General features: G+C 34.5%; 1 protein-coding gene across 1 annotated transcript in view; it reads left to right on the top strand.

The window, feature by feature from the left end:
* Positions 1 to 12384, top strand: part of FSIP2 (fibrous sheath interacting protein 2) — a 132836-nt gene extending 120452 nt beyond the window's left edge. The window contains exons 19-22 of the mRNA XM_032636622.1: positions 3680 to 3726; positions 6794 to 6837; positions 9972 to 10041; positions 12248 to 12384. Coding sequence (XP_032492513.1) covers positions 3680 to 3726; positions 6794 to 6837; positions 9972 to 10041; positions 12248 to 12384 — 298 coding nt within the window. The remainder of the gene's footprint in view (positions 1 to 3679; positions 3727 to 6793; positions 6838 to 9971; positions 10042 to 12247) is intronic.
* The last annotated feature ends 12756 nt before the right edge of the window (positions 12385 to 25140 follow it).

Raw genomic sequence — 25140 nt, 5'->3', positions numbered from 1 at the left:
ATTAGCCATAAAAAGGAACAAAATAGTGCCATTTGCAGAGACATGGAAGGACCTAGAGATGGTCATACAGATTGAAGTAAGTCAGAAAGAGAAAAACAAATATCATATAATATCACTTATATGTGGAATCTAGAAAAATGTACAGATGAACTTACTGGCAAAGCAGAAATAGAGTCACATAAGTAGAGAACAAACTTATGGTTACCAAGGGGAGAAGGGTAGGGTGGGACGAATTGGGAGATTGGGATTGACATATATACACTACTATGTATAAAATAGGTAACTATTGAGAACGTACTGTTTAGCACAGGGAACTCTATTCAATGATCTGTGGTGACCTAAATGGGAAGGAAATCTAAAAAGAGTGGTTATATGTATACGTATAACTGACTCACTTTGCTGTACAGCAGAAGCTAACAAAACATTGTAAAGCAACTATACTCCAATAAAAAAGAAAAAAGATCTTATAATAACAACCTAACATTACATCTTAAATACCTACCTAGAAAAAGAAAAATAAGCTAAACTCAAAACTATTAGATGGAAGGAAATAATAAAGATTAAAGTAGAGATAGACAAAATAAGAGAATACAAAAATAAAATCATTGAAACCAAGAGTTGGTTCTTCAAAACATTGATAAAATTGACAAAATTTAGCTACATTGCCTAAGGAAAAAAAAGAGAAGACTCAAATAACTAAAATCATAAGTGAAAGAAGAGACATTATAACTGATTTTACAGAAATAAAAAGAATTATAAGAGTACTATGATTTTACAGAAATAAAAAGAAGTATAGGAGTACTATTAACAATTGTATGCCAACAAATTGGATAATCTAAATGAAATAGACAAATTCCTAAAAACATGACCTACCAAGATTGATTCATGAAAAAATGGAAAAATCTGAAGAAACCTATAACTAGTAAAGAAATTGAATCAGTAATTAAGAAGCTCCTAACAAAGAAAAACAGGACCAGATGATTTCACTGGTGGATTGTAGCAAACATTTAAAGGAGAATTAAAACCAATCCTCCTCAAACTATTGATGTAAAGTAAACTTCCACCAAAGAAAACAAGAACAAACCTCTTCAAACTATTGATACAAAAATCTTCAACAAAATACTAGTAAACAGAATTCAATAGCAGATTAAAATGATTATACACTATGACTAAGGTTGATTTATCCCAGGAATACAAGGGAAGTTCAACATATGAGAATCAGTCAGTGTAACACAAGACATCAACAGGATGAAAGAAAAAGAAACACATTCTTATCTAAACTAATGCAGGAAAAACGATTTAACAAAATTCAACACCTTTTCATGATAATGACACTTAACAAACTAGAAATAAGAGCAAATTACATTGAAATAATAAAAGCCATATATGGAAAAACTACAACTAACATTATTGTACTCAGGGTGAAATTCTGAAAGATTTTCCTCTAAGCTCAGGAAAAAGACAAGGGTGCCCATTCTTATCACTTCTGTTGAGTATATTACCAGAAGTCCTAGCCAGAGCAATTAGGCAAGAAATAAAAGGCATCTAAATTGAATGAGAAGTAAAGTGAGCTCTGTTCACAGATGGCATTATCTTATATGTAGAAAACCCTAAAGATTCTATACAAAAAAGAAAGAAAACTCTTAGAACAAATAAATGAATTCATCAAAGTTGCTGGATATAGAATCAACACAGAAGAAGAAAATTGCATTTCTAAACACTTAACAATGAACGATCCAAAAATGAAGAAAAATTCAATCCGCACTAGTATCAAACAGAATATTTAGGAATGGACTTACCAAGAGGCAAAAGATTTGTACACTGAAAACTACAAAACATACCTAAAGGAAATTAAAGGAGACACATATTAATGGAAATAGGCCGTTAAGATTTCAATATTACCCAAAGGATTCTACAGATTAAATGAATCCTTATAAAAATACTTAATCACCTTTTTCTGCAGGAAAAGAAAAAATTCATTCTAGAATTTACATAGTATCTCAAAGGACTCCAAACAGCCAAAACAATCTTGAAAAGGAAGAACATACTTGGACTTCCTGATTTCAAAACTTACCATAGAGCTATGGTAATCAAAACAGTGTGGTGCTGACATGAAGACAGATATGTAGACCAATGGAATAGAATAAAGAGCCCAGAAACAAATCCTTAATATATGGTCAAATAATTTTTGATAAGCATGCCAAGACCATCCAATGGAGAAAAAAAAGTCTTTTCTACAAACAGTGTTGGGAAAACTAGATAACCACACACAAACAAAAATGAAGTTAGACCCTTACCTTATATTGTGTATAAAAACTAATTCAAAATGGATCAAAAACCTACATAAAACTATAGAACTCTTATAAGAAAACATAGGGGGAAAGCCCCATGACACTGGATTTGACAATAGTTTCTTGGATATGATACTAAAAGCACAAGCAGTAAAAGAAAAATTAGATAAGTTTGACTTAACCAAATTTAAAAACTTTTGTGCTTCAAAGGACAGAGTGAAAAGTCAGCACATAGAATGGGAGAAAATATTTGCAAGTCATATGTCTGATAAGGGATTACTATCCAGAATATATAAAGAACTCCTATAACTCAACAACAGCAAAAAACCAAACAACCTGATTAAAAATTGGGCAAGGGACTTGAATAGATATTTCTACAAAGAGGATGTACAAATGGGCAATAAGCACACGAAAAGATCCTCAACATCACTAATCATCAGGGAAATGCAAGTCAAAACCATGAGATGCTATTGCACACCCATTAGGATAGCTATTATCAAAAAAATTTTCAGAAAATAACACGTTGGCAAGAATGTAAAGAAACTGGAACCCTTGTACAGTGCTGCTGGGAATTTAAAATGGTGCAGTCTCAATGGAAAACAGTGTGAGAGTTTCTCTAAAAAGTTAAATATATAGAGTAACCATATGATCCAGCAATTCTACTTCTGGGTATATACCCCAAAGAATTGAAAACAGGGACTCAAGCAGATATTTTTACACTCATATTCATAGCATCATTATTCACAATAGCCAAATCATGGAAGCAGCACTAAGAGTACATTGGTGGATGAATGGAAAAACAAAATATGGTACATACATTCAGAAGAATATTATTCAGTTTTAGAAAGGAAGGACATCCTGACACATACTATATGTCACCTTGAAGACATTATGCTAAGTGAATAAGTCAGTCTCAAAATGACAAATATTATATGATTCCACTTACATGAGATACCTAAGTAGTCAAATCACAGAGGCAAAAGGTAGAATATTGGTTCCAGGAGATGGAGAGAGAGGAATATGTGGTGTTAGTATTTAGGAGTACAGAGTTTCAATTGGGGAAAATGAAAAAGTTCTATAGACTATAGAACTATAGGTGGTGATGGTTGCACAATAATGTGAATGTACTCAAGCAAAGAACTTGTACACTGAAAAATGGTTAAGATGGTAAATTTTGTGTTATGTGTATTTAACCAAAATTTTAAAAGTTGGGAAAAAAGAGCCAATTTATAAATAATTTGCATTCAATTTGGAAACTCAGTGATACACTCTTCCAGGTTTATTTCCATATGAAGAATGACTGACAGATTGTTCTTTTACTTAACCAGTAATTTCTTGATTCATTAAATACACAAAAAAATTAAATGTTTTTTTTTCTTTTGTTTTAGTGAGACTGAAGATTGTATGGCAGATAAAAGTACAAAAATTACGGAAGGTTGGAGTTTTGTATTTCTTGATTTAAAGTAGAAAGTATTCAAAAGGACACTCTACTGCTTTGATCAGTGTTTTTATTTATCAAACCTGAAATTCATACTATTTTTTTTTCCTATGAGCTTATCTACTTTTAGAAATGATCCAGTACTACATCACACGTGTGTTAAAATAAGTCAGCTAGTTTGTCTTATTAATGATTTTGGTCAAGAATATGGTATAATATGAATTTATATTTACCATGCTCCTGTGAGAAATATTCCCCAAATCAGGGTATATCATGATAGTTTCTAGCTGAACCAGAATCCATGATACTAGGATTTAACAATTTCTTTGAGAAGTTATCCTTCACTTGTGCTTAACCCTATCAAAATGTACCCCAAAAAAGACTTTTAAAGCTAAATTTATTTGCTTACATTTAAATATGGCTAGTATGGACCTCACTTTGTTGTTGTTTTTTAAATCTATAATTGTACTGACTGCTTAGAACATTTGTGTGACGACTGTTTGGCACTCTGTTGAAACCTCAGATGATTAATGTGGTTCTAACAATGGTAGCATGTCCAAGAGGTTGAGTGTCATGTTTACTATAAAGTGGCCTTGAAATTTGAACCACAGCTATTTCAAACATACAACTCACTTAGGTTGTTACTTAAGAAACATATTCTCTCAACTTGGAAGTGGAAGTCATTTTTATTAAGATGGGATTCATAGAGTAACAGTAAGCATGCCAAAATTCTATAAATGTACCATAACCAGGGGTCAAAATAATCACTGTATGATTCCTGTATTATGGAATCCTAGGCTGCTAGAGTTAGACAGAAATCACTTACTATAACGCCCCTCATTGTTTACATGAGGAAACTCAAGCTCAAGGTGAGAAAATGTCCAAGATTACTTTGAGTCAGAGGCAGAACACAGTCTAGATCCCAAGGCTCCTGACCCTAAATTCAGTGTTTTGTTTTTTCCAACTTTGTTGCAATGATCCAGCTTAATTCTTATATCCTTCAGTAATATTGCAGCTGTCCAATTCAATCGTTTATTCATTCATTCATTCAAAGATTTTACTGAGCACCTCCTTTGTGTTCTAAAATCCCATGTGTGAACAAAACTGACAAAGTCCTTGATCTCAAAGAATTTACATTGTAACTTGAGGCAGGGCATCAAAGATAATTCCAAGTATAAGTATTTCCCATCTCATCTGGGACAAAGGCCAAAGAACTTACAGTGGCTTGCAAAACCAGACATCATCTGGATATCACTCCAAACCCCTATTACCTCTCTAACCTCCTCCTCTGTTTCTTTCTGGCTCACCCTGCTCAGGCCTCACTGACCTTCTTGCTGTTCCTCAAATATTCCAGGAATTCAGGGTCTTTGCACTTGCTGATCCTCATGTAGTGCTCTTTCCTCTGTATCTACATTGCTCATTCCTCACCTTCAGAACTTTGCTCCAATGTCACCTTCTCAGTGACATCTTCTTTGACCACTTTTTGAAATTGTAACCTCATTCTCAAGATGGCACTGCATATTCCACTTATTTGCTATTTTTCTCCCTAGCATTTATTACTATATGCCAGACTGTATGTTTTAATTGTTTTTTCACTACCTCCCTCTAGAATGTAAGCTCCATGAAGATCACAGCTATATTCCCAAGAGCCTAAAACAGGCATATAGTAGGAGGAGTTAGTAAAATAGGAGAGACTATGGGAATCTAAGGAGGTTACACAAGAATTCTGTTTTGGTTATGTTAAGGTATTAGATATTAGATATTTAAGTTGAGGTGTCACATAGCAATAGGATATTTCAGTCTGGAGTTCAGTGACAAGCTTAGGGTTGAACACATACATTCCTAATTTTAATTTATAGTTTTATATAGAATATGGGAGAAAATCTCAAATCTGAGTATGTTAGATCCTGAATTAGCAGGAATTTTTCTGTGACTCTTCATCAAAACAAATTCCTAGTATATCCTGGAAAGTTGATAGCCATCTAACCTGGAAACATAAAAACTGGTGTTTGGAATAATAGTCCTGGTAGTAAACCCAAATGTCCTCAGTCGTTTAAAAGCAAAAGTCAGTTCAGCTATATGTGATATAGAGTCAGACACTCCAGAAATATTATCAACCAACAATGAAATTTTACCAATTTTCTCAGATAAGTCAGATTATCAGCTCTTATCATATTTGAGTTAATTGAGGTTTTACTATTTTTTCCAGAACCTACATTGACACAAAGGGTAATTCAGAGAGTAATCACATGTGTGGACTCTGGATGATCACATGTCTATAAAATGCATACTTTTTACGTATGAGATATCTCATTGAGTCCTCTTGAGAGACAGGCAGGAAGATAGTCTTATTCACATTCTACATAGGAGGAAACTGGGAGAGAAGTTAGATTAAATTTGCCAATATTCACACAGCTCTAAGTAGTGAAGCCAAGACTCAAACTCAGGTTTTCTGACTCCCTAACACGTTAGCTGGGGTCTTTATGAAACTTATCTCATACCTCCTTGGGTTGAATTCTTCTACTGGTGTCTTGACCTCCCCTGAAATTTAGGTAACTTTTAGTTCTGTGCAACTCCACAAGGTTTCTTCTTGGTATTGCCTCAAAATTCTCCTGATTTTCACTCAGAGTATTTCATAAGACCAGCACCTTCCTCTTTGTTCCAATTATCTGCTTTTAATTAGCTATGTAGAATCAAAGAGTGTTAAAGCTAGAAAGACCCTTAGGAATCACCTACAGGGTAACTTCTCATTTTACATGTACAATAAATAGGCCCGTACGGATTGAGTGGCCATGCATAGATGTATGCCTACTAAGTTACAGAATCTGCCTTACCTACTACATCACACTTCATCTTTCATAATTTCTAAAAGAAGGGCTAAGATATGCCACAGAATTCTAGCAATCTCACCTATTTCAGTTTTGTTCGCATTGTACACTAAAAATAATAATAATTTCCTCTATCAGCCTAAATTATATGACTTTTTGGTGAAAAACAATAAGATCAGATTTGTGTCAACACTATTTATGCCTCAGAAAAAATACTATTTTTCCCCCCTCTACAGCAAGTTCTCGGGAACGAAGGCCAGAAAATTCAAACAGTGTTAAGGTAAATATTTTTCAATATCCTCTAATTAGAATACATGGAGTCCAGATGAACATAGCCCAATTTTCAAGGTCAAACCAGGGACTACGTGGTGCTATTTGAGAGGCATCAGGAAGCATTCCCCTATTTGCAATTTCTTCATGCTCAGATCTCTCCTCCTGGCTGAGACTTGTTGGTGGTACCCAAGAAATCCATTAGTTCTCACCTTAGGGTTAAGTTATCATTCCTTGCTTAAGTGCACTGGATAAGCCACTGTTCCTCCCTAGCACCTAATTGCAATTCCATCCCTTAACCCTGTTACTGCAGTCTCTGGAGGAAATCCTAGAGGGAGTGAGTCACTTGGCCCTGCCTAGGGCAGGTAGACCCAAGTGAGGGACTTGGTGGAGGCAGGGAGGAAATACAAGCAAAAATGGAAGAGAGCAGTTTATAAGAAATAATTGCTGATTCCATCTATTTCTCTGTATTCCTAAGGACTGTCTAAAGGCAGTTTTCCAAAAGGCCCAGCTGTTCTCCAGTGTAAACTCAGAAAGTGTCCTCTTTGCTAATCCTTTTCAGAAACCTTCCAATGAGTGCTCAAGCTACAAATCCTCTTCTGTGTTGTTTGTTTCTTCGCTCAATTTAATCCCATTTTTAAGCAAATCTCTCCAACCCCATGACATTACAGTCCATCGATTATCCAGCCACTTCTCATTATCAGAGTAATTTTCAGAACTACAACTCATACTTAAGATAACTTTTGCCACATATCTAAAGATGCTGGGTTAGTTCCTCACTCAACCTAATCTTCATTTTTGAACATAAACATCTATTTGACAACCTCAGGCTGCACTTAGGTCATATTTTCCAAGTAAAATCATATGGCACTAAAGGGGAGACAATGATTCTCTAGTCTGATGACAGGCCATTCCTTGTACCAAAGTGAATTGCAGGCTAATCTGGACCCTTTTGGTTCTTGCTCTTTTCCTTGCTTACTGCTTTTTCCATGGTAAAACTATAACTAAAGTTGTTATTCAGTCCAGTTCTGAGTAAGGTGGAGTAAGCACATTCCACCTGTATCTCTCACTGATTAAAACTAAAAACTTTGGACAACTACTGAGGGTTCTGAAAAGTAAATAATAGAAGGAGTTTGAGGAGGGAAATCAAAACTCAGAAAATAATACCATTATGAGTTTCCTGGGTTTTTTCCTCTCACATCTAATAAGAAAGCTCCAAGAGAATCCACTGCTCTCTTACCAGAATTAGGAAGAAGTTCCTATGAAATGGAAAATAGGGAAGCCCACTTTTTCCCCCTCTTCTGCCCCTGCCACAAGGTAAGTTTCAGCCATGAAGCTACACAACAATGGCAACGAAGGCTGTGAGGCACTTAGGACTGAAAGAAAATCCTTCTGACCAGAGGAATTAGGAAAAAGGCTCCAGTAACCTGAAGAACATTAGGGGGAAACGTGCTACTTTTTTTCTCTGCTTTCTCTTGTTAATTTACCCCAGACGTGGATACAGTCATGGGATGTGAGAGACAGCACACAGGAAGGCTAGAAGCACACAGCATTCTAGGCATAGAACCAGAAAAGGGGACTGCTGAGAGTCAGAGACACTAAAATCAAAGAGAGGAGGGATATCAAAAAAGGAATCCCTCCAAATCTGTTTATAAATTGTCTCCTGAGATGTGCATGCCAGGGACTGACCTGAAGTTCTATAGACAAAAGACTATGAGAACTTGAACTACAGTCTTAATAGTGGTATAGACTAAAAAATACCACCAAGACTTTGAAAACTGAACTTACATTGGAACCACAGCCATAGAAGGCAGAGTAGGATGTGTGGTCTAAAACTTAATGGGTTAATTACGTACTTTAAAAAAAATCAACCTTCTACAAAGAATTTTAACAGTTCTTAGAATCACATACATTGTTTAAAATGCTCAGGATACAATCCAATATTACTTAACATACAAAGAACTAAGACAATGTCTACCACTTTCAAGGGAAAGGACAAGCGATGCCAACTCCAACATAGCCAAGATTTTGAAATTTTCAGACAAAAACCTTAAGTGATTTTAACAATGTTCCATGAAGTAATAGCAAATACTCCTAAATCTAATGCAACGCTAGAAGTTCTTAGCAGAACTTAAGTATATTACTCATCTCATAAGTAGGGAGCATCTGCTCCCTACTTATAGATTAGGGCTTATCAACTCTAATTCTCACAAATTAGAGCCATGATTTTTTAAAATATCAATATCTGCCCCACCCTCAAGGATTTCAATTCCAGTGGTGGTATGGGACCCAGGCATTCATATTTTTAAAAAATTTTCCACAGATAACTCTGTGAAGCCAATGCCGAGAATAAATTCTTTAGGTAGTCTCTGCTCCATTTTATTCTTCAGGCATCCTGTTCAAAATATTTCAATACATAAACTACCTCAAGTCCTTTTGGAGGAATTGTGGTAAAACTCATTAATATCTGGTAGTCTTTACATAATCTATATACAATACATTTTATGTTACATGTATTTAGCCTCACTTCATTGACTTTTTTACTTTTTAAATTTCTAGCATTATAGAATAGTTACAGTGAAGCCCAGGTACCTGTCCCAGGCTATTCTATGCCTTTCTGGGAAAATTGCTCCCTTTGCATTCAAAGATATGATAAAGACCTACAGAGTAAAACCAGTACCTGAGCCATGTTCCCTGCCCTAGCTCCACACACCTACTTTACTTCCCTAGATTCCAAAATTGCTAAACTTTCCATAAAAGGAAATTGGGCTTATATAGTAAACATCCATTTTCCTTCTCTTATCTCTATTATCAGAAAAGAATTTATAACTTACTTCTCACTCCAATTTATCCAAAAGGGGAGGGGGGAGAGACAGAGCTGACATTTTTTTGTCACTTTTAACATGCCTGAACCTTTAATCATCATTTGGTAGCCAAGGCCCATATCTATGAAAAGGGTCAATCCTAGCCATCATAATTGGCAAAACGTATGAGTCTCTCAGAGAATAATTATTTGTGACTGCAGAACACAGAAATTATATAAAATGCTGTAATGATTGTGCTACATCTCTTGAGGATTTCTAGGTATCTCTAGTGTGTAGTATCCAACAAAAGATCGAGTCAATTTTTGTTTTGTCTTGGCAGTTTATCACCATGTTTAAAGGAAACAAGAATATTCTTGGTAGTGTGAATTCCTCAAAAGAAGTCATTTCAGGTACAAAATATACTATCCTTTTAACATTACTCCTAGAATGGGTAGTTTCTCCCTTGCAGTATTGACATGTATTATCAATATGAGATTGCTATATATAAAAATATAAATAGTAAGATATTATTTCCATTTGCAGTTTTCTATGCAATTCTTAAACCAAAGGAGTAATAGATAACAGAACTAACGTTGAACAGGTATCAGCTATCTTCATTTTACTAAAGAGAAAGTGAGAGTAGGTTACTCAAGGTCACCCCAAGCTAGTAAGCTGCAGAGCTGGGATTCAAATAACAGATCTGCCCGACTTCAAAGCCTAAGCTCATTCAACATGACCACAGTTCACATAATCAAAAGTTCACAGGAGCTAGGTAGGTAAAAAACAAGAGCAGTATTTTGAGAAGGGGTCTGTGGTCCACTGGAGATGGCATGCCCCGTTTAAAGAAGGGAGCTGTTACTCAGGTCCAGTCATTGGCATGCTGGATTGTTGCCAGGACTTCTAGTTCAGTTTCTAGCATTTTTCAAAAGAAACTGGAAATGGAAGTTCTATGTGAAAATTCCTGACTTTCAGTTTTTATCAAGTAATGCAAAACACTTTATGGACCAAACCAAACTTGTTCATATCTCCTACACCATATTATATTCCCCCTGCAAGTCTTAGAGCCCTAATTTACAAATGAGAAAATGTAGGTAAATAACTGGCTGAGGTTATACAGCCAACAAATGGAGAGCTTTTAGGGCTCAAAAACATATCTTCTGACTCTGACCCAACATTCTTTTTTCCCTCTACATTGTGGTTCCATAGAGTTGCCATTGCATGCCAGAATTATGTCCTCAATGACAAAGATAGCTTAAAGTTTTACTGTGAAAAGAGCTATTAACTGATAAACACAAGCATTCACTATTCTCTCTGGGGATGATGCTATTAATCTAGGACACCAGCAACCTACCAGTCTTCTAATAGTGAATATGGATTTGGGCAGGGTCTTCATTGTGTTTCTAGGAACTGCTTTATACTGGAACCACCCAGAATACTTTTTAACAATGGACCCTCTCTAGCTGGCTAAGTTAGCATCTTAGAGTAATGATGCCCAGGAATCTGCATTTTTAACAAGGCCACCAAGTTTTCAGAACATTAACTCTTACCTCTCCAACGAGAATTTCAGAAGGCTTGTATCAGTGCCTCGGTCGTGTTAGTAAAATTTTTATCTTGCCTTTTCAGAATATACATCTTTCTCTTTCATTCATGCTTTTGTCTTATCTGCTGCAGATTTTAGCTTTTTCCTTTTTATAGCACAGTAAAAACCTAAACATACATTTTTATTCTTTATTCTGTTGGCTTTCTTAGTTTTAAATCTGCTGTTGGCTATCTTAGCTTTAACAATAGAAGATTACCTTGCTAGAAAAGACAAATCTAGGTAACTGCAAGAGGTATAGTCATGAACTTTGGCATGTAGTGGAATTAAGAAAAGATGGGCTTTTACTATCATGTGTGTTTTCATGTCCTATCACATCCTATCATAAAGTTTCAGAAAAGTACATATTTACTTGTCTTTACATGTAAAATATTCATTTTGTTAAATTATAATATATTCTGAGAGTCCATGCCCTGAAGAGTGGTATAGAAAAATGAATCCAAATGGAAATTTTTATTATCTATACAGTTTTCTGTTACATGACAAAAAATAAAAAATACTTGAAGTTATCAACTAAAAATTTACCCAAAGTGGTGAGAAATTATAGCAGTTTTAATGCACTTCTGTTTTCAAGTGAGCACTCTGAAATAGACACCCTCACTGTATAGCATTGAAAGTTACTTTCCCATGTGAGTTTAGCTCATCAGACTTTTTCAGAGGTTTTTCTGCTAGAAAAAGAAAGGTATTCTTTGTACACCTGATTAACGAAGTATCAGAGTGCAGCATATAATAATGCCATGAGAGAAAGCTGTTCCCCGTCCAAGCTTGGCCACTCCTCATGTGACCTTAGGCAAGGTTTCTGACCTCGCCAAGATTCATATACAAAAATGGAGATATTTTTCCTGTTTCCTTCACAGGAGTGTTGGAAGAATCCAATCAAAAGAATCCTTCTTTTTTAATCCCATAAATTATTCTATAAATGTCAGTTTTTGAATTCTAAATCATTAATTGTATAGTATGGCTGCCTCAACTAGAATGTCTAATAATTATCTATACTACTTTTGTTGCTTTGTCCACAGAAACTCCGAAGGCTAGTATTCCTAAACAAGGATCTAAAATGCTGGCAAAGGTATCTTCAGCTCTGTCAAAGGTGTTTTCTCGAACTAACACCAGTATTTCCAAATCTTCCTCACCACCTCACCAGGACAAGCACTGAAGTTTCTATACCTGATATAACTATGCTTACTTCCCTTAGAAAATAAAATGTTTTTTAAAACATAACATAGTGTCCTGTAAGATGATTCCTGTAATGCTGAGCAAAATATTAAAAGCAAGAGAAGCATATTAGAGACCTGGGTGAGAGAAAGTTTTGATAATGCTTTTGATAAGCATTTTGGTATAAGAAGATGCTGAGTGCTAGTATTATTCAATACAGACATGCCATGAAGATAAAGAGACAAAAAGTGTACCTAGTAAACCAGTTAGTCCTCATTACCCATCAGAAAATGAACTTGAATTTTTCCTGTTAAATTTTTAGAGGGTATGTTCACCAAAATAGTTAGCAAACTGAGATGAAACTCAAGCTTAATTCTATGACATAGCTATGAAACTGATTGGTTCACTATAAAAGATGTATTTGGATGTTCAAATAAAAGTATCTATACCACCTGCAGATAAAATTTCATCAGTTTATAAAACACCTCCCAGAAAGATCCAACTATGTATAAAGCACCATCAAGAAGTAAAGAATTATTGTGCATAAAATATTATATATACATAAAATGACCCCGTGACTAAAAAACACTTTTCTGACAAGGTACATTTTGTGGCTAAAATACCATCAATACATAAATTGTTGGTCAATAAAGTTATTAAATCCTTTATATAGATACCTTATATGAATATAGATATAAAGATTCTATTTGTGAGAACATAAAAAGCACTGAGGAAAGCAAAAAGATGGACAGCTAGTGCTATTTTTTCAAAATCAGTTAACTTGCTACTTTGTGACATGGATCCAACTTCGTTCAGCATGTTTGCCTCTGGATTCTAAAAGTCTTGTTTAAAAGATAAAAAAGGTGGACCAAACAGTAAAGAATTTCAGTCATCATCACTATCTACCCTAATGCTGACTCACACATTTTTAGAGAATGTGGTACCTTTTATCTATAATCTTCTTGACAGTAGCCAGCGCTAAAGCAGAAACATCTGAGAAAATTGTTTTACAAAATTGGATTTCCTTTAATAAAGTTAGTCAGTGACGTTATGACAGATAGTTCCAGAGGGAAAAAATGTAATTATAAAGAATTTTTACATTCCAGTGATGATGAAGCTACTCAATTAGTAGTTTATTTATAATAATCTCTTATAAATTATTTGATCTCAAAGATCATACGAAATGATGTACCTTATAGGTGTAGACCTTTTCAAAAATGATAGTTGATGAGAAATGACTGGCAGTCCAGATCAAAACAATTTTCAGGAGAACTAATTCTTCCAGTGTGCATAAATTGACAGTGGTATTGAAAGTATCCTTACAGATGTCATCCAAACAAACCACTGATGCTCCCCAGCTTCAGAAATCACATACTTTTAGGTTGCCTTTTAACATAACAGAAGATTTTAGTGTAAAATTTTTTTATCAAAGTTCTCGTCCATGTTTTCAAAAGTTGATAAGGAAATAATCAAATCTTTAGCGCTGAAATGCACTGATTTTAAGGCATTCTGGTTCACATATGTCTCTAATTAAAGATTTAACATATAAGAGTAATGTACTCTCTAATAGAAGGTTTTTAATGATAAAGGAGATTTCCAATTTTCTCCAACTCGAGAAAGAAGCATAAAGTTCAGAATTCTTGAAGCTGTCAAAATTATGGAAAAAGTGGTTTAAATTATTGATAAATTTAAGTTCTAGGAAAAACCTTAATCCCAAAGAGCTTCTGTTATATGTCATGTGTTAAATGAAACTTTGTGGGGCTTCCCTGGTGGCGCAGTGGTTGAGAGTCTGCCTGCTGATGCAGGGGACACGGGTTCATGCCCCAGTCCGGGAAGATCCCACATGCCGCGAAGCAGCTAGGCCCGTGAGCCATGGCCGCTGAGCCTGCGCGTCCGGAGCTTGTGCTCCGCAACGGGAGAGACCACAACAGTGAGAGGCCCGCATACCGCCAAAAAAAAAAAAAAAAAAAAACCAACTTTGTGACTGTTTAGATAACTTAGTGGGAAAAAATGCATATTACCTGATAAAGTCTGTAGTAGCTTAAATTTCTATAAGTAACCAGCTTTTGATTCTGAAGAATACCTCTTAATCCATAAGGCATGGGAATGAGTTCTCAGGTTGTTGACTCTGTTTCTGTTGTACAGAGGCTGGCAAACCTTTTATGTGAAGGGATAGATAGTAAACATCATACTTTTGCAGGGCATAATGGTCTCTGTCAAAACTATTTCATTATGCCTTGCTAGCACAAAAGCAACCATAGACAATATATGAACAAGTGAATGTGGCGGGAATTCAATGAATATTTATGAAAAGTAAAATTTGAGGGTTTTTTTACATTTTTACACCCCAAAACATCATTTTTTTCCAGTGATTAAAAACTTATAAAACCATTCTTACTTTGCAGGCTTGTCAAAAATAGATGGCAGGCCAGGTTTACCCCATGGGTGGTAGTTTCCTGACTCATGTACTATGAAAATTTGGGACCCATAAACTGAGTTTGATATTAAAGGCACATATATTTCTAAAAACAATGAACTTTGGGAGTTCCCTGGCAGTCCAGTGGTTAGGACTTGGAGCTTTCATTGCTGAGGGCCTGGGTTCAGTCCCTGGTCATGGAACTAAAATCCCACAATCCGTGCAGTGAGGCCAAACAAACAAAAGCAATGAATTTTACTAGGGAAGTTTCAAATTTTATTACAAAAAATTAATACATAAGGTTTAAATATTTATTTTTAGTAATTTGGATATTGAATACATTGCTGAGAAGGCACATGAGCATTCTGCTAAAATATACCTTGAGTTAGAAAAAGAAAGTTGGAAAAAGAAAGTTAGATCAAGACTTAATGTGAGGTTGAATTTCCAGTAAAAATTGTTTATTACCTTAGAAATAGCCAATCAAAATGGATCCAGACATATTTTCAGAACACGTGGTAATCACCATTGTGAAAACCTCACCATTAGTCTAGATTGCAGCAAAATGGAGTATACACCTTGAAGTTCCCATACCCCCACAGAAACACTGACAAGCAAAAACTGTCAAACCCAACTTTTCAGAACTCTGGAAAACAGTTAAAAGTTTACAGTAACTAATCAAACATTGAATCAAGAAAAAGGTAACTTTCAAATGGTAGCAAAGATTTATGATGTTTTTACTTGTCCTTGCCCCACCCCCTCCCCAGCACAGTAGCAGTCTTAAAGAAAGAAACTTGCATTCCTTGTGTAAGTCCTTGGTCCCTGTTTTTGAAGGAAGCAGAACAGACTTCATTGGAAAATTGTTGTGTTTGTCTGTTACAAACTGGGAGCTGCCTGAAATGTAGAAAAGCACTTGTCCCTGTTCAGCTTAACCGGGAACTCAGACCAGAAAAGCAGTAGGCATAGCTCAAAAAAGCTGCAAGCCAAATTAACAACTCACAGATGCTTAGGGGAAAAAAATGTGATGGAAACGTAAAACAGATGCCAAAAGCCCTGGAACAAAAGTTAGGGAGTTTCATTAAGAAATTAAGCATTCAAAAGCATCCGTGAGAGGAATTTAGAAAGCCATGGACAAGCCCAGAACAAAACTCATGCTCAGAAAAGATATGAAACACCCTAAATTTTCACCTCAAACCAATCCGGCTCAGTGTAAGCCTACCTAAGTATTTGACGTAGTTCCCTTCATAGATCCAATTTGCACAGACTAGGGTGTGTATGTTTTTTAGCTCCTGGTCTTCAAGGGAATCTCTATGAAAACTCTAGCTTAACACAAGGAACGGAGACTTCAGTAACCACAGAAGATAAGGAACACATCCTCTGAAAATATAGTTTGGGGAAGTCACCAAACAAATGGGCTACTATAGCCTTCAAAATCAAAAACATAAAAACACCAAAAAACACGGAAAAGAGGCAGATCTGATTTCCAAGTTACCACATTATAATATGCAAATGTCCAGTTTTCAACAACAAAAACAACCCAAAAAACCCCACAAGGAATACAAAGAAACAGGAAACATATAGCCCCTTTAGAGGAACAAAATAAACATTAAGAAACCCTCCCTGAGGGAGTCCAGACTTTGGAGTAGTTATACAAAGACCATGAAACAATTATATTAAATATCCTCAAAAAGCCAAAGGAAAACATAGACATAGACCGAAGGAAATCAGGAAAATAATATGTGAACTAAATGAGAATATCAATACAGAAGTAGAAATTATAAAAGGGAACCAAACAGCCACCATGGAAAATTTTGGCAGTCCCTCAAGAAGTTAAGTACAGAATTGCTACGTATTTCATTAATTCCACTTCTAGGTATATACCCAAAAGAACTGAAAGCAGGGATTCAGATACTTGTACACGAATGTTCATAGCAGCACTATTCACAATAGCCAAAGGTGGAAACAACCCAAATGTTCATCAATAGGTGAATGGATAAACAAGATACAGTATAAATGTACAAAATATTATTCAGCCTTAAAAAGGAATAAAATTCTGATATACACTATAACATGGATGAACCTTGAAAACATTACACTAAGTGAAATAAACCAGAAACAAAAAATGGTTAATGTATGATTTCACTTATCTGAGCTACACAGAACCAAAAAATTCACAGAGAAAAGTCAAATAGATGTTAACAGGAACTGGAGAGAGTGTGGATTGGGAAGTTATTGATTAACGGGTACAGAGTTTCTTTGGGGGATGATGAAAAAGTTCTGGAAATGGATAGAGGTAATGTTTGTAGATCATTGTAAATGTACTTAATGGTACTGAATTACACACTTAAATATGGTTAAAAGGGTAAATTTTGTTATGTATTTTTATCATCATCATAATAATAACTTGTAAAAAATGGAACCATACAGATTCTGGAGATGAAAGTACAATAACTGAAATAGAAAATTCACTAGAGGGGTTCAACAGAAGATTTAAACACACAGAAGAAATAATTAGTGGACTTGAAGATAGAAAAATTGAAATTATTTAGTCTGAGAAGCAGAAAAAAAAATGAAGAAAAATAAACAGAGCCTAAAAAATATATATGGACCTATGATAAGAGATAAGGACCTATGTGATACTGTCCAGCAGACCAAAATATGCATTATGTGAATCCCAGAAGGAAAAGAGAAAAAGGACAGAAAGAATATGTGAAGAAATAATGACCAAAACATCCCAAATTTATCGAAATTCATGAATCTAAAAACTTTAGTTTCAAAATTGGATAGACTCACACCAAGAAACATTATAATCAACCTGTCAAAAGACAAGCTATCATGAAAACAGTGAGAGAAGTGACACCTCACATTCATTTACAAGGAACCTCAATAAGATTAACAGGTAATTTCTCATCAAACTATGTGTGGCAGAAGACAGTAGGATGACCCGTTTAAAGTGCTGAAAGAAAAAAACTATCAACTAAGAATTCTGTGTCAAACAAAACTGTCCTTAAAATAGGGAGAAATTAAGACATTCCCAGGTAAAAGCTGAGGGAGTGTGTTATCACTAGACGTGCCCTACAAGGATTTATAAAAAGAATTCTTCAGATTGAAATGAAAAGATGCTAGACAGTAACTCAAAGCTTTGTGAAAAAGTAAAGTTCTCTGGTAAAGGTAAATACATAGGCAAATATAAAAGACAATGTTATTAAATTTTGGTTTGTAACTCCATATTTTCCTATAGGATTTAGAAGACAAATACATTAAAATTATAATTCAGTGGTATTGGCCATATCATGTATATATTTTTTACAATACTTATTGTATTCTACATACAATAAGTACAGGGGAGAAGAGGAGATAAAGCTGTATAAGAAAAATGATTTTCCATGCCATTAAAGTTATGTTGACATCAATTCAAATTATGTTATAAATTTGTAAATGTATTCTCTCCATGGTATGGTAATAAAATAATGTTATTTTATTAACATTTTAGATATTAATAAAACATCTAAAAATATACAGAAAATAAAAAGATAGTCAAATGGTTCATCACAAAAAAAGCAACAACACACAAAAGAAGGCAGTGATGAAGAAAGTGAAGGATAAAAATAGCTGTAAGCACACAGAAAATAGTTAAATGGAAAAATCCTTCCCTATCTGTAATTATTTTACATGTAAATGGAATAAATTCTCTAATCAAAAGGCAGAGGCATATAGAAAAATAATAATAATACAACTATATACTGCCTACAGGAGACGCATTTTAGATCCAAAGAAACAAATAGATTTAAAGGATGGAAAAAGATACTCCATGCCAATAGTAACCAAAAGAGGCCTAGGTTGCGATATTAATATCAGACAAAATAGACTAGGTCAATGTTATGAGACAAAAAATGGCATTATATGTTGATGAAAGGGTTTATTCATTAATAAAACAATTATAAACATATCTGCACCAAACAACAGAGCCCCCAAAATAAATAAAGCAAATAATGACAGAATTCAAAGGAGAAACAGTTTTTCAGTATACCACTTCCAATAATGAATAGAACTTCTATATAGAATATCAATAAGTATTATAGAAGACTAAGGTAAAACTATGAATTGATTAGACCTAACAGACATATCGAGCACTCCACCCAGGAAGAGAATCCACAAGGGCACACAGAATATTCTTCAGAATAGACCATGTTAGGCGACAAAACAAATCACAATAAATTCTAAAAGACTGAGTCAAACAAAGTATCTTTTCTGACCACAATGGAGTAATGCTAGATATCAATAAGGAACATTGGAAAGTTCACAAATATGTGGAAATTAAACAACATACTCTTAACCAATGGGTCAAAGAAGAAATCTCAAGAGTTTAGAAAATACTTTTAAATAAATTAAAATAATGATACAACATAACAAAACTTATGGGATGCAGCAAAGGCAGTGCTCATAGGGAAATTTATGGCTGTAAACATCTACATTAAAAAAAGAAGAAAGATCTCAAGTCAATAACCTTAACTTCACACCTTGAGGAACTAGAAAGAGGAGCAAAATAAACCCAAAGCTAGCAGAGAAAATGAAATAATAAAGATTAGAATGAAGAAAAATAAAATATGATCTAGAAAAACAATAGAATCTATGAAGCCATATGTTTGTGTTTTTGAAAAAAATGAAAATTTACAAACTTTTAGCTAGATTGACCAAAAAATAGGAAACTTTCCACTTTTCACCATTGAGTATGATGTTATTAGCTGTGGATTTTTAATAAATCCCCTTTATCATGTTGGGGAAGTTCCCTTCCATTCCTAGTTTTCTGAATGTTTTTATCATGAAGGAATGGTGGATCTTGTCAAATGCCTTTTCTCTGTTCATTGAGATGATCACTTTTCTTCTTCAATCTATTAACGTAGTCCCAATTAGTTACTTAGGGCTACTGTTACAAAGCACCACAAACTGAATGGCTTAAACAACAGAAATGTCTCACAGTTCTAGAAGCTAGAATTCTGAGATCAGAGTTTGCAGGGCCATCCTTCCTCTGAAAGCACTAGAACAGGATCTGTTCTAAGCCTGTCTTCTAGCATTTGGTAGTTCCTTGGCTTTGGGCAGTATAACTCCAGTCTTCACATTGTATTTTCCCTGTGTATGTCTGGGTTGTTACATGATGTTCCTTCTACAATAACATTAGTCATATTGAATTAGGGTCCCATCATACTCCACTATAACTTCATCTCAACAAATAATTACATCCTCAAAGACCCTATTTCCAAATAAAGTGACTTTATTTGGTAGAGAGGTTAGAAAATCAATATATGAATTTGGGGGGGGCACAATTCAAACCATAACACAGTGTATCATATTGGTTAGTTTTCTCATGTTGAACCTTCCTTGCATTCTGGGATAAATCCCATTGAGTCATGATGTCTAATCCTTTTAATATGCTATTAAATTCAGTGTGCTAGTTTTCTGTTGAGAATTTTTGCATTTATATTCATAAAAAATACTGGTATTTAATTTTCTTTTCTTGTGATGTCCTTACATGGCTTTGGTGTCAGGGTAATGCTGGCCTCATAGTACAGGTTAGGAAATGTTCCTTCCTCTTCCATTTTTGGAAAAGTTTGAGAAATACTCGTGTTACGTCTCATTTAAGTGTTCAGTATAATTCACTACTGAAGCCACCTGGTCCTGGATTTTTCTCTGTTGGGAGATTTTTAGTGCCCTGTTTCATCACTACTATTCAACATCATAATAGAACTTTTTTTTACCACAGCAATTAGACAATAAAAAGACATAAAAGGCATCCAAGTGGGATAGAAAAAAGGAAAACTATCTCTATTTGCAGATGTGAAAAGACATCCCCAAATATGCAAATCCACAAGAAGGCTACTAGAATAAGTGAACTCAGCAAGGTTACAGAACAGAATATAAACACAAAAAGTCAATTGTATTTCTATACACCTAAAATAAATAATCCCCCCCAAAATTAAGAGCAATTCCCACTACAAGAGCATACCTAAATAAAATAATAATCAATCAATCAAGGAGGTGAAAGACTTATACAGTAAAAAGTTCATAACATTTCTGAAAGAAATTTTAAAAGGATTAAATAAATGGAAAAGACCTTCATTTCTTATATTTTTGGCAATGCATTATTAGATATGACACCAAAAGTGTGAGCAACATATCTGGACTCCATCAAAATTAAAAACTTTTGTGCATCAAAGTATATTATCATGAAAGTGAAGAGACAACTTGTAGAATGGATGAAAATATTTAAATATTTTCAAATCATATATCTGATAAAGGTGTAACATCCAGAATATATAAAGAACTCATGCAACTCAAAATAAAAAACAATTAAAATATGGACAAAGACTTGAATAGACATTTCTCCAAACAAGATATAAAAATGGTCAATAAGCTTTTGTAAACATGCAGTATCATTGACCATTAGGAAATTGAAATCAAAACCAGAATGAGTTACTGTTTCATACATACTAGGATGACTTTTTTTTTTTTTTTTAAGGAAAATGACAGGGTTGGCCAGGACATAGAGAAATTAGAATTCTCTTAAATTGCTGTTGGGAATTGCAGCTGCTGTGGAAAAGTTTGGTGGTTCCTCAAAAAGCTAAACATAGAATTACCATATGACTTAGCAATTCCACTCTGAAAACAGGAATTCAAATACTTATACAGTAACATTCATTGCAGTATAATTTGTCAAAAGGTGGAAGCAACTATTGTCAACAGATGAATGGACAAAAACAATGTGATATACACATATAGTGGAATATTATTCAGCCATCAAAGAATGAAGCTCTTACACATGCTATAACAGAAATGAACCTCTAAAACATTATACTAAATAAGTGAAATAATCCAGACACAGGACAAATATTTATTCTACTTAAATTATATATTGTATACAATAGGCAAATGCATAGACCTAAAAAGTAGATAAAAGGTTACCAGGAACAGGGGTTGAAGGTAGGAATGGAGATTACTGCTTACAATTACTACTTAATTGTTGCAGTTTCTACTTGGAGTACTGAGAAATTTTTGGAAATAGTGGTGATGATTCCTCACCACTATACATCAAATAGTGGTGATGTAATCCTCACAATGGTTACACTGTGAATGTAATGCCACTGAATTTTACACTTAAAAATGTTTAAAATGAAAAATATTGTATGCTCTATCACAATAAAAGAAATTTAAAACTCTCACCCTTCTAGAGAAACTGAAGATGTTATATCTAACTAGAACTGGACATAGAATAACTGAACAGAGAAAGGCATCAATAAATGAAAAGAGTTACTTACTAGGCACATCTAATGCAGAAAACAGGAAGACCTATTTTAATAGATAAACCTAGACAACTGGATGCAACATTTTTAAAGGTAAGTGAAAAAGGCAATGATGAGAAGAAATGAGTGGGCAGTGAGACACAGTTCTTCTGTTACCCTCTTAAACTGGACTCTGGGAATGGAAATGCAGTAAAACTGACTGGCTGAAATTGTAATCCTCATTGACCATTCAGAAGAAATGCAATCTTTTACAGTTTCTGTAATTCTTTATTATGGATATTCTTTATCATACATTGTAGTGATGCAAAAGGGCTAATAAATAGAATAATGGAAAACTAACCTCTACTATAGTTTTAAATCCTCAAACTAGTGTTCCACAGTAGCACTGTTCTTATTTTAACAATATTAATTAGACGTTAAATACTAGGTTTCCCTCACTTTTGCTTATTATATTTGCATTATATAAACCTTTCTCATATATTTTCACATCCTCATAATAAAACTAACTTCTTCCCTCTTTCACCTTGTCCTAAAGCTAGCTGTCCCAATGTTGCTAATCTTAGGCATCAGTTTCAATAAGGAGCTTATCAGGTCAATAGTTTTATCTCATACTCTATTTTTTTGGAAAACATAGATATCATGACCAAATGCAATGTGCAGTTTCCCACTGCAGCATGGTCAGAAATGCTGGCCTATAGCATTTCTAAGGAAATTTTGTGGGTTTTTTCCTTAATTTATACCAAACTCTAATACCGGACTTGCATTTTTTCCTAAAGAAGAAAGGAGACCAATTACTGAACTAACACATTACTTCATACATAGAATTATGAGTTCACCCTCATATATCCAAGAGGATCTAATTTCATTTGCTGCTTACATTCAATTAAAGGCAATTAAAAACTACAAATCTGAGATGTAAATTAAGCATATGGCAAGATGGAGCCCTTGATAAAACTTTGAGGAAAACAGTGATTAGCCCTCAATCTTTGTTGACTTCTTGACCATTCCTCCATCAGGTCAGTTCTTAGACCTCCCTTTTCCATCTGCTTCCCTACTCCTGTTTCCCTGATTTCTATTTCTTTTTCTTGAGACCATCTTGGTTGTAGAGTGATGCAAGGGATCAAATTTTTGGAATGTGTTAGATTATTTAATTGGGACACAGGCACTGAGTTAACAATAATACAGTGCCTGTACTATAGGCCCCAAAATTCACTGATTCAAAGCTTGCATTTTTGTTTTTAGTATTCAGTTATTCAATTTGTAAATCTAAGTCTCCTTAAACTTGTAACACAACCTGTCAATTATAATAGTCACATGTAAATATAGTAAATTTGTGTTAAAATTAAAGGCACTCACTTTTACTTGTGTCCTTTGTTCAAATAATACTTGGTTTATCATTTTGACAGTGGAGAATTACCTTAGATATTTACCAGTTTACAAATTTCATTAGGTAAATTCCTTAAGATGGTTCAAGCTATACGAAAAAATTAGTTTATTTTTCTCAAGCATTCAAAATATCTACATCTCAATCTAGACAACAAAGGCTTCCTACCACTTATAAAACTCTTTTAAATTTAATAAGTCAGACTTTTAAATTTAAAAAATCAAACACTCAAGTATTTCAAAGCATGAAGAAAAGCATAGCGATTATAAAATTTGTCACTACGATTCTTAAATATATCAAATAAATTACCAATCCTATGGATTTTTTATAAACATGCACCCATTCAAGTACACCCACACACATATATGAATATTTAAACATTATTATAATTGCAAGGCAGCTTTAAGCTTTGTGACCAAAAACAAAGTTTGGGGTGATGAATTTCATTGGTGGGTGTCATTAGAGGGCCTGAAACGACTGAAGATTAGCAGGATCACCTCACCAGGCTAAGAGCAATGATCAGAGAGGAAACCCAACTGTCAATACTTGCTCAATTGAAGCAGTCATCCCCAAAAGACTATTTGTCCTCTGATACTGCTTAAATTAACTGAACATGTAACCAAAAGAGATTTAAAAAAGAATAACAGGATGTTGTCAAATAAGTTTATTTTTCCATTAGCAGAGTGAGATCCCATGGAAGGCGAAGGGAAGGAATATTAGAACACTTACAGAAAGATGAAGAAACTGTTTTCTCTGAATACCAAAGTATTGCCTGGGTTAATGTGTAGAACTTGTGGCTGGGACTTTTGGCTATGGCTTTGAGGAGTTTAATGAATCCTCCTCCTCAAAAATACGTATAAAATTAGATAGAATTATCAAAACAAACCATATTAGGAATCTGGAAATAGACCAATGGCAAAAAAATTTGGGAAGGTATTATTCATAATTTCAGGTAAGAACAGAGTCTGTTTTTTGCATGGGCAGTGCAGGGAGCAGTGTGGGGCTGCTCCCTTCCTTCTCTCTTCCCATCTTGATCAGCTAGGACAGTTTTCACAGAGCATGGCTGACCACCATAACCAGAAAGGGACACTTGATTTGGGGTGAAAGCTAAAAACTTGTGGTGATTTTTTTTTCATTAATAGTAGGGAACTGAGTGGGAAATAAAGGGCAAAACCTGTAACTCTGCTAGGAATAGTTTGTAGTCCTAGTTGGTACACAGTGCCCTAGCCAGAGAGGCTGGATACTGGAGAACTATGTAAGGGTGAGATAAGCTGTCCTGGCTGACACATTCCTGGCTGACAAAGAAACTATGTACATGCATAAGGGATACTTGAGAGATCCTGAGATCTCTCATCCATGAGATATTTCAGATATCTGAGAAGTGGAAGCCTAGAAAGACTGGAAGACTGGCTGTATTTTGAATGCATTTCAACGTACATGCAGGTAATTAGGCTAAGGTTTAAATTCTTAAGGACTTGAGTTATAGGAGCACATGCTTTTCCCCTATCACTGGCTGACAGCTTTGCAGTCTTAGCCTCTTAGACACCAGGCTAAAAAATAATTAGAATAAAAAATATGAGAAGAGATATAACCAGATATATTCTTTGAGATGCAGGAAAGTCACAAAAAGTAAAGCAGGATTCAGACTTGCTATAACATATT

This window comes from Phocoena sinus, chromosome 7 (assembly GCF_008692025.1).
Source record: "Phocoena sinus isolate mPhoSin1 chromosome 7, mPhoSin1.pri, whole genome shotgun sequence".
NCBI lineage: Eukaryota > Metazoa > Chordata > Mammalia > Artiodactyla > Phocoenidae > Phocoena > Phocoena sinus.
This window is presented reverse-complemented; position numbering and strand designations above follow the sequence as displayed.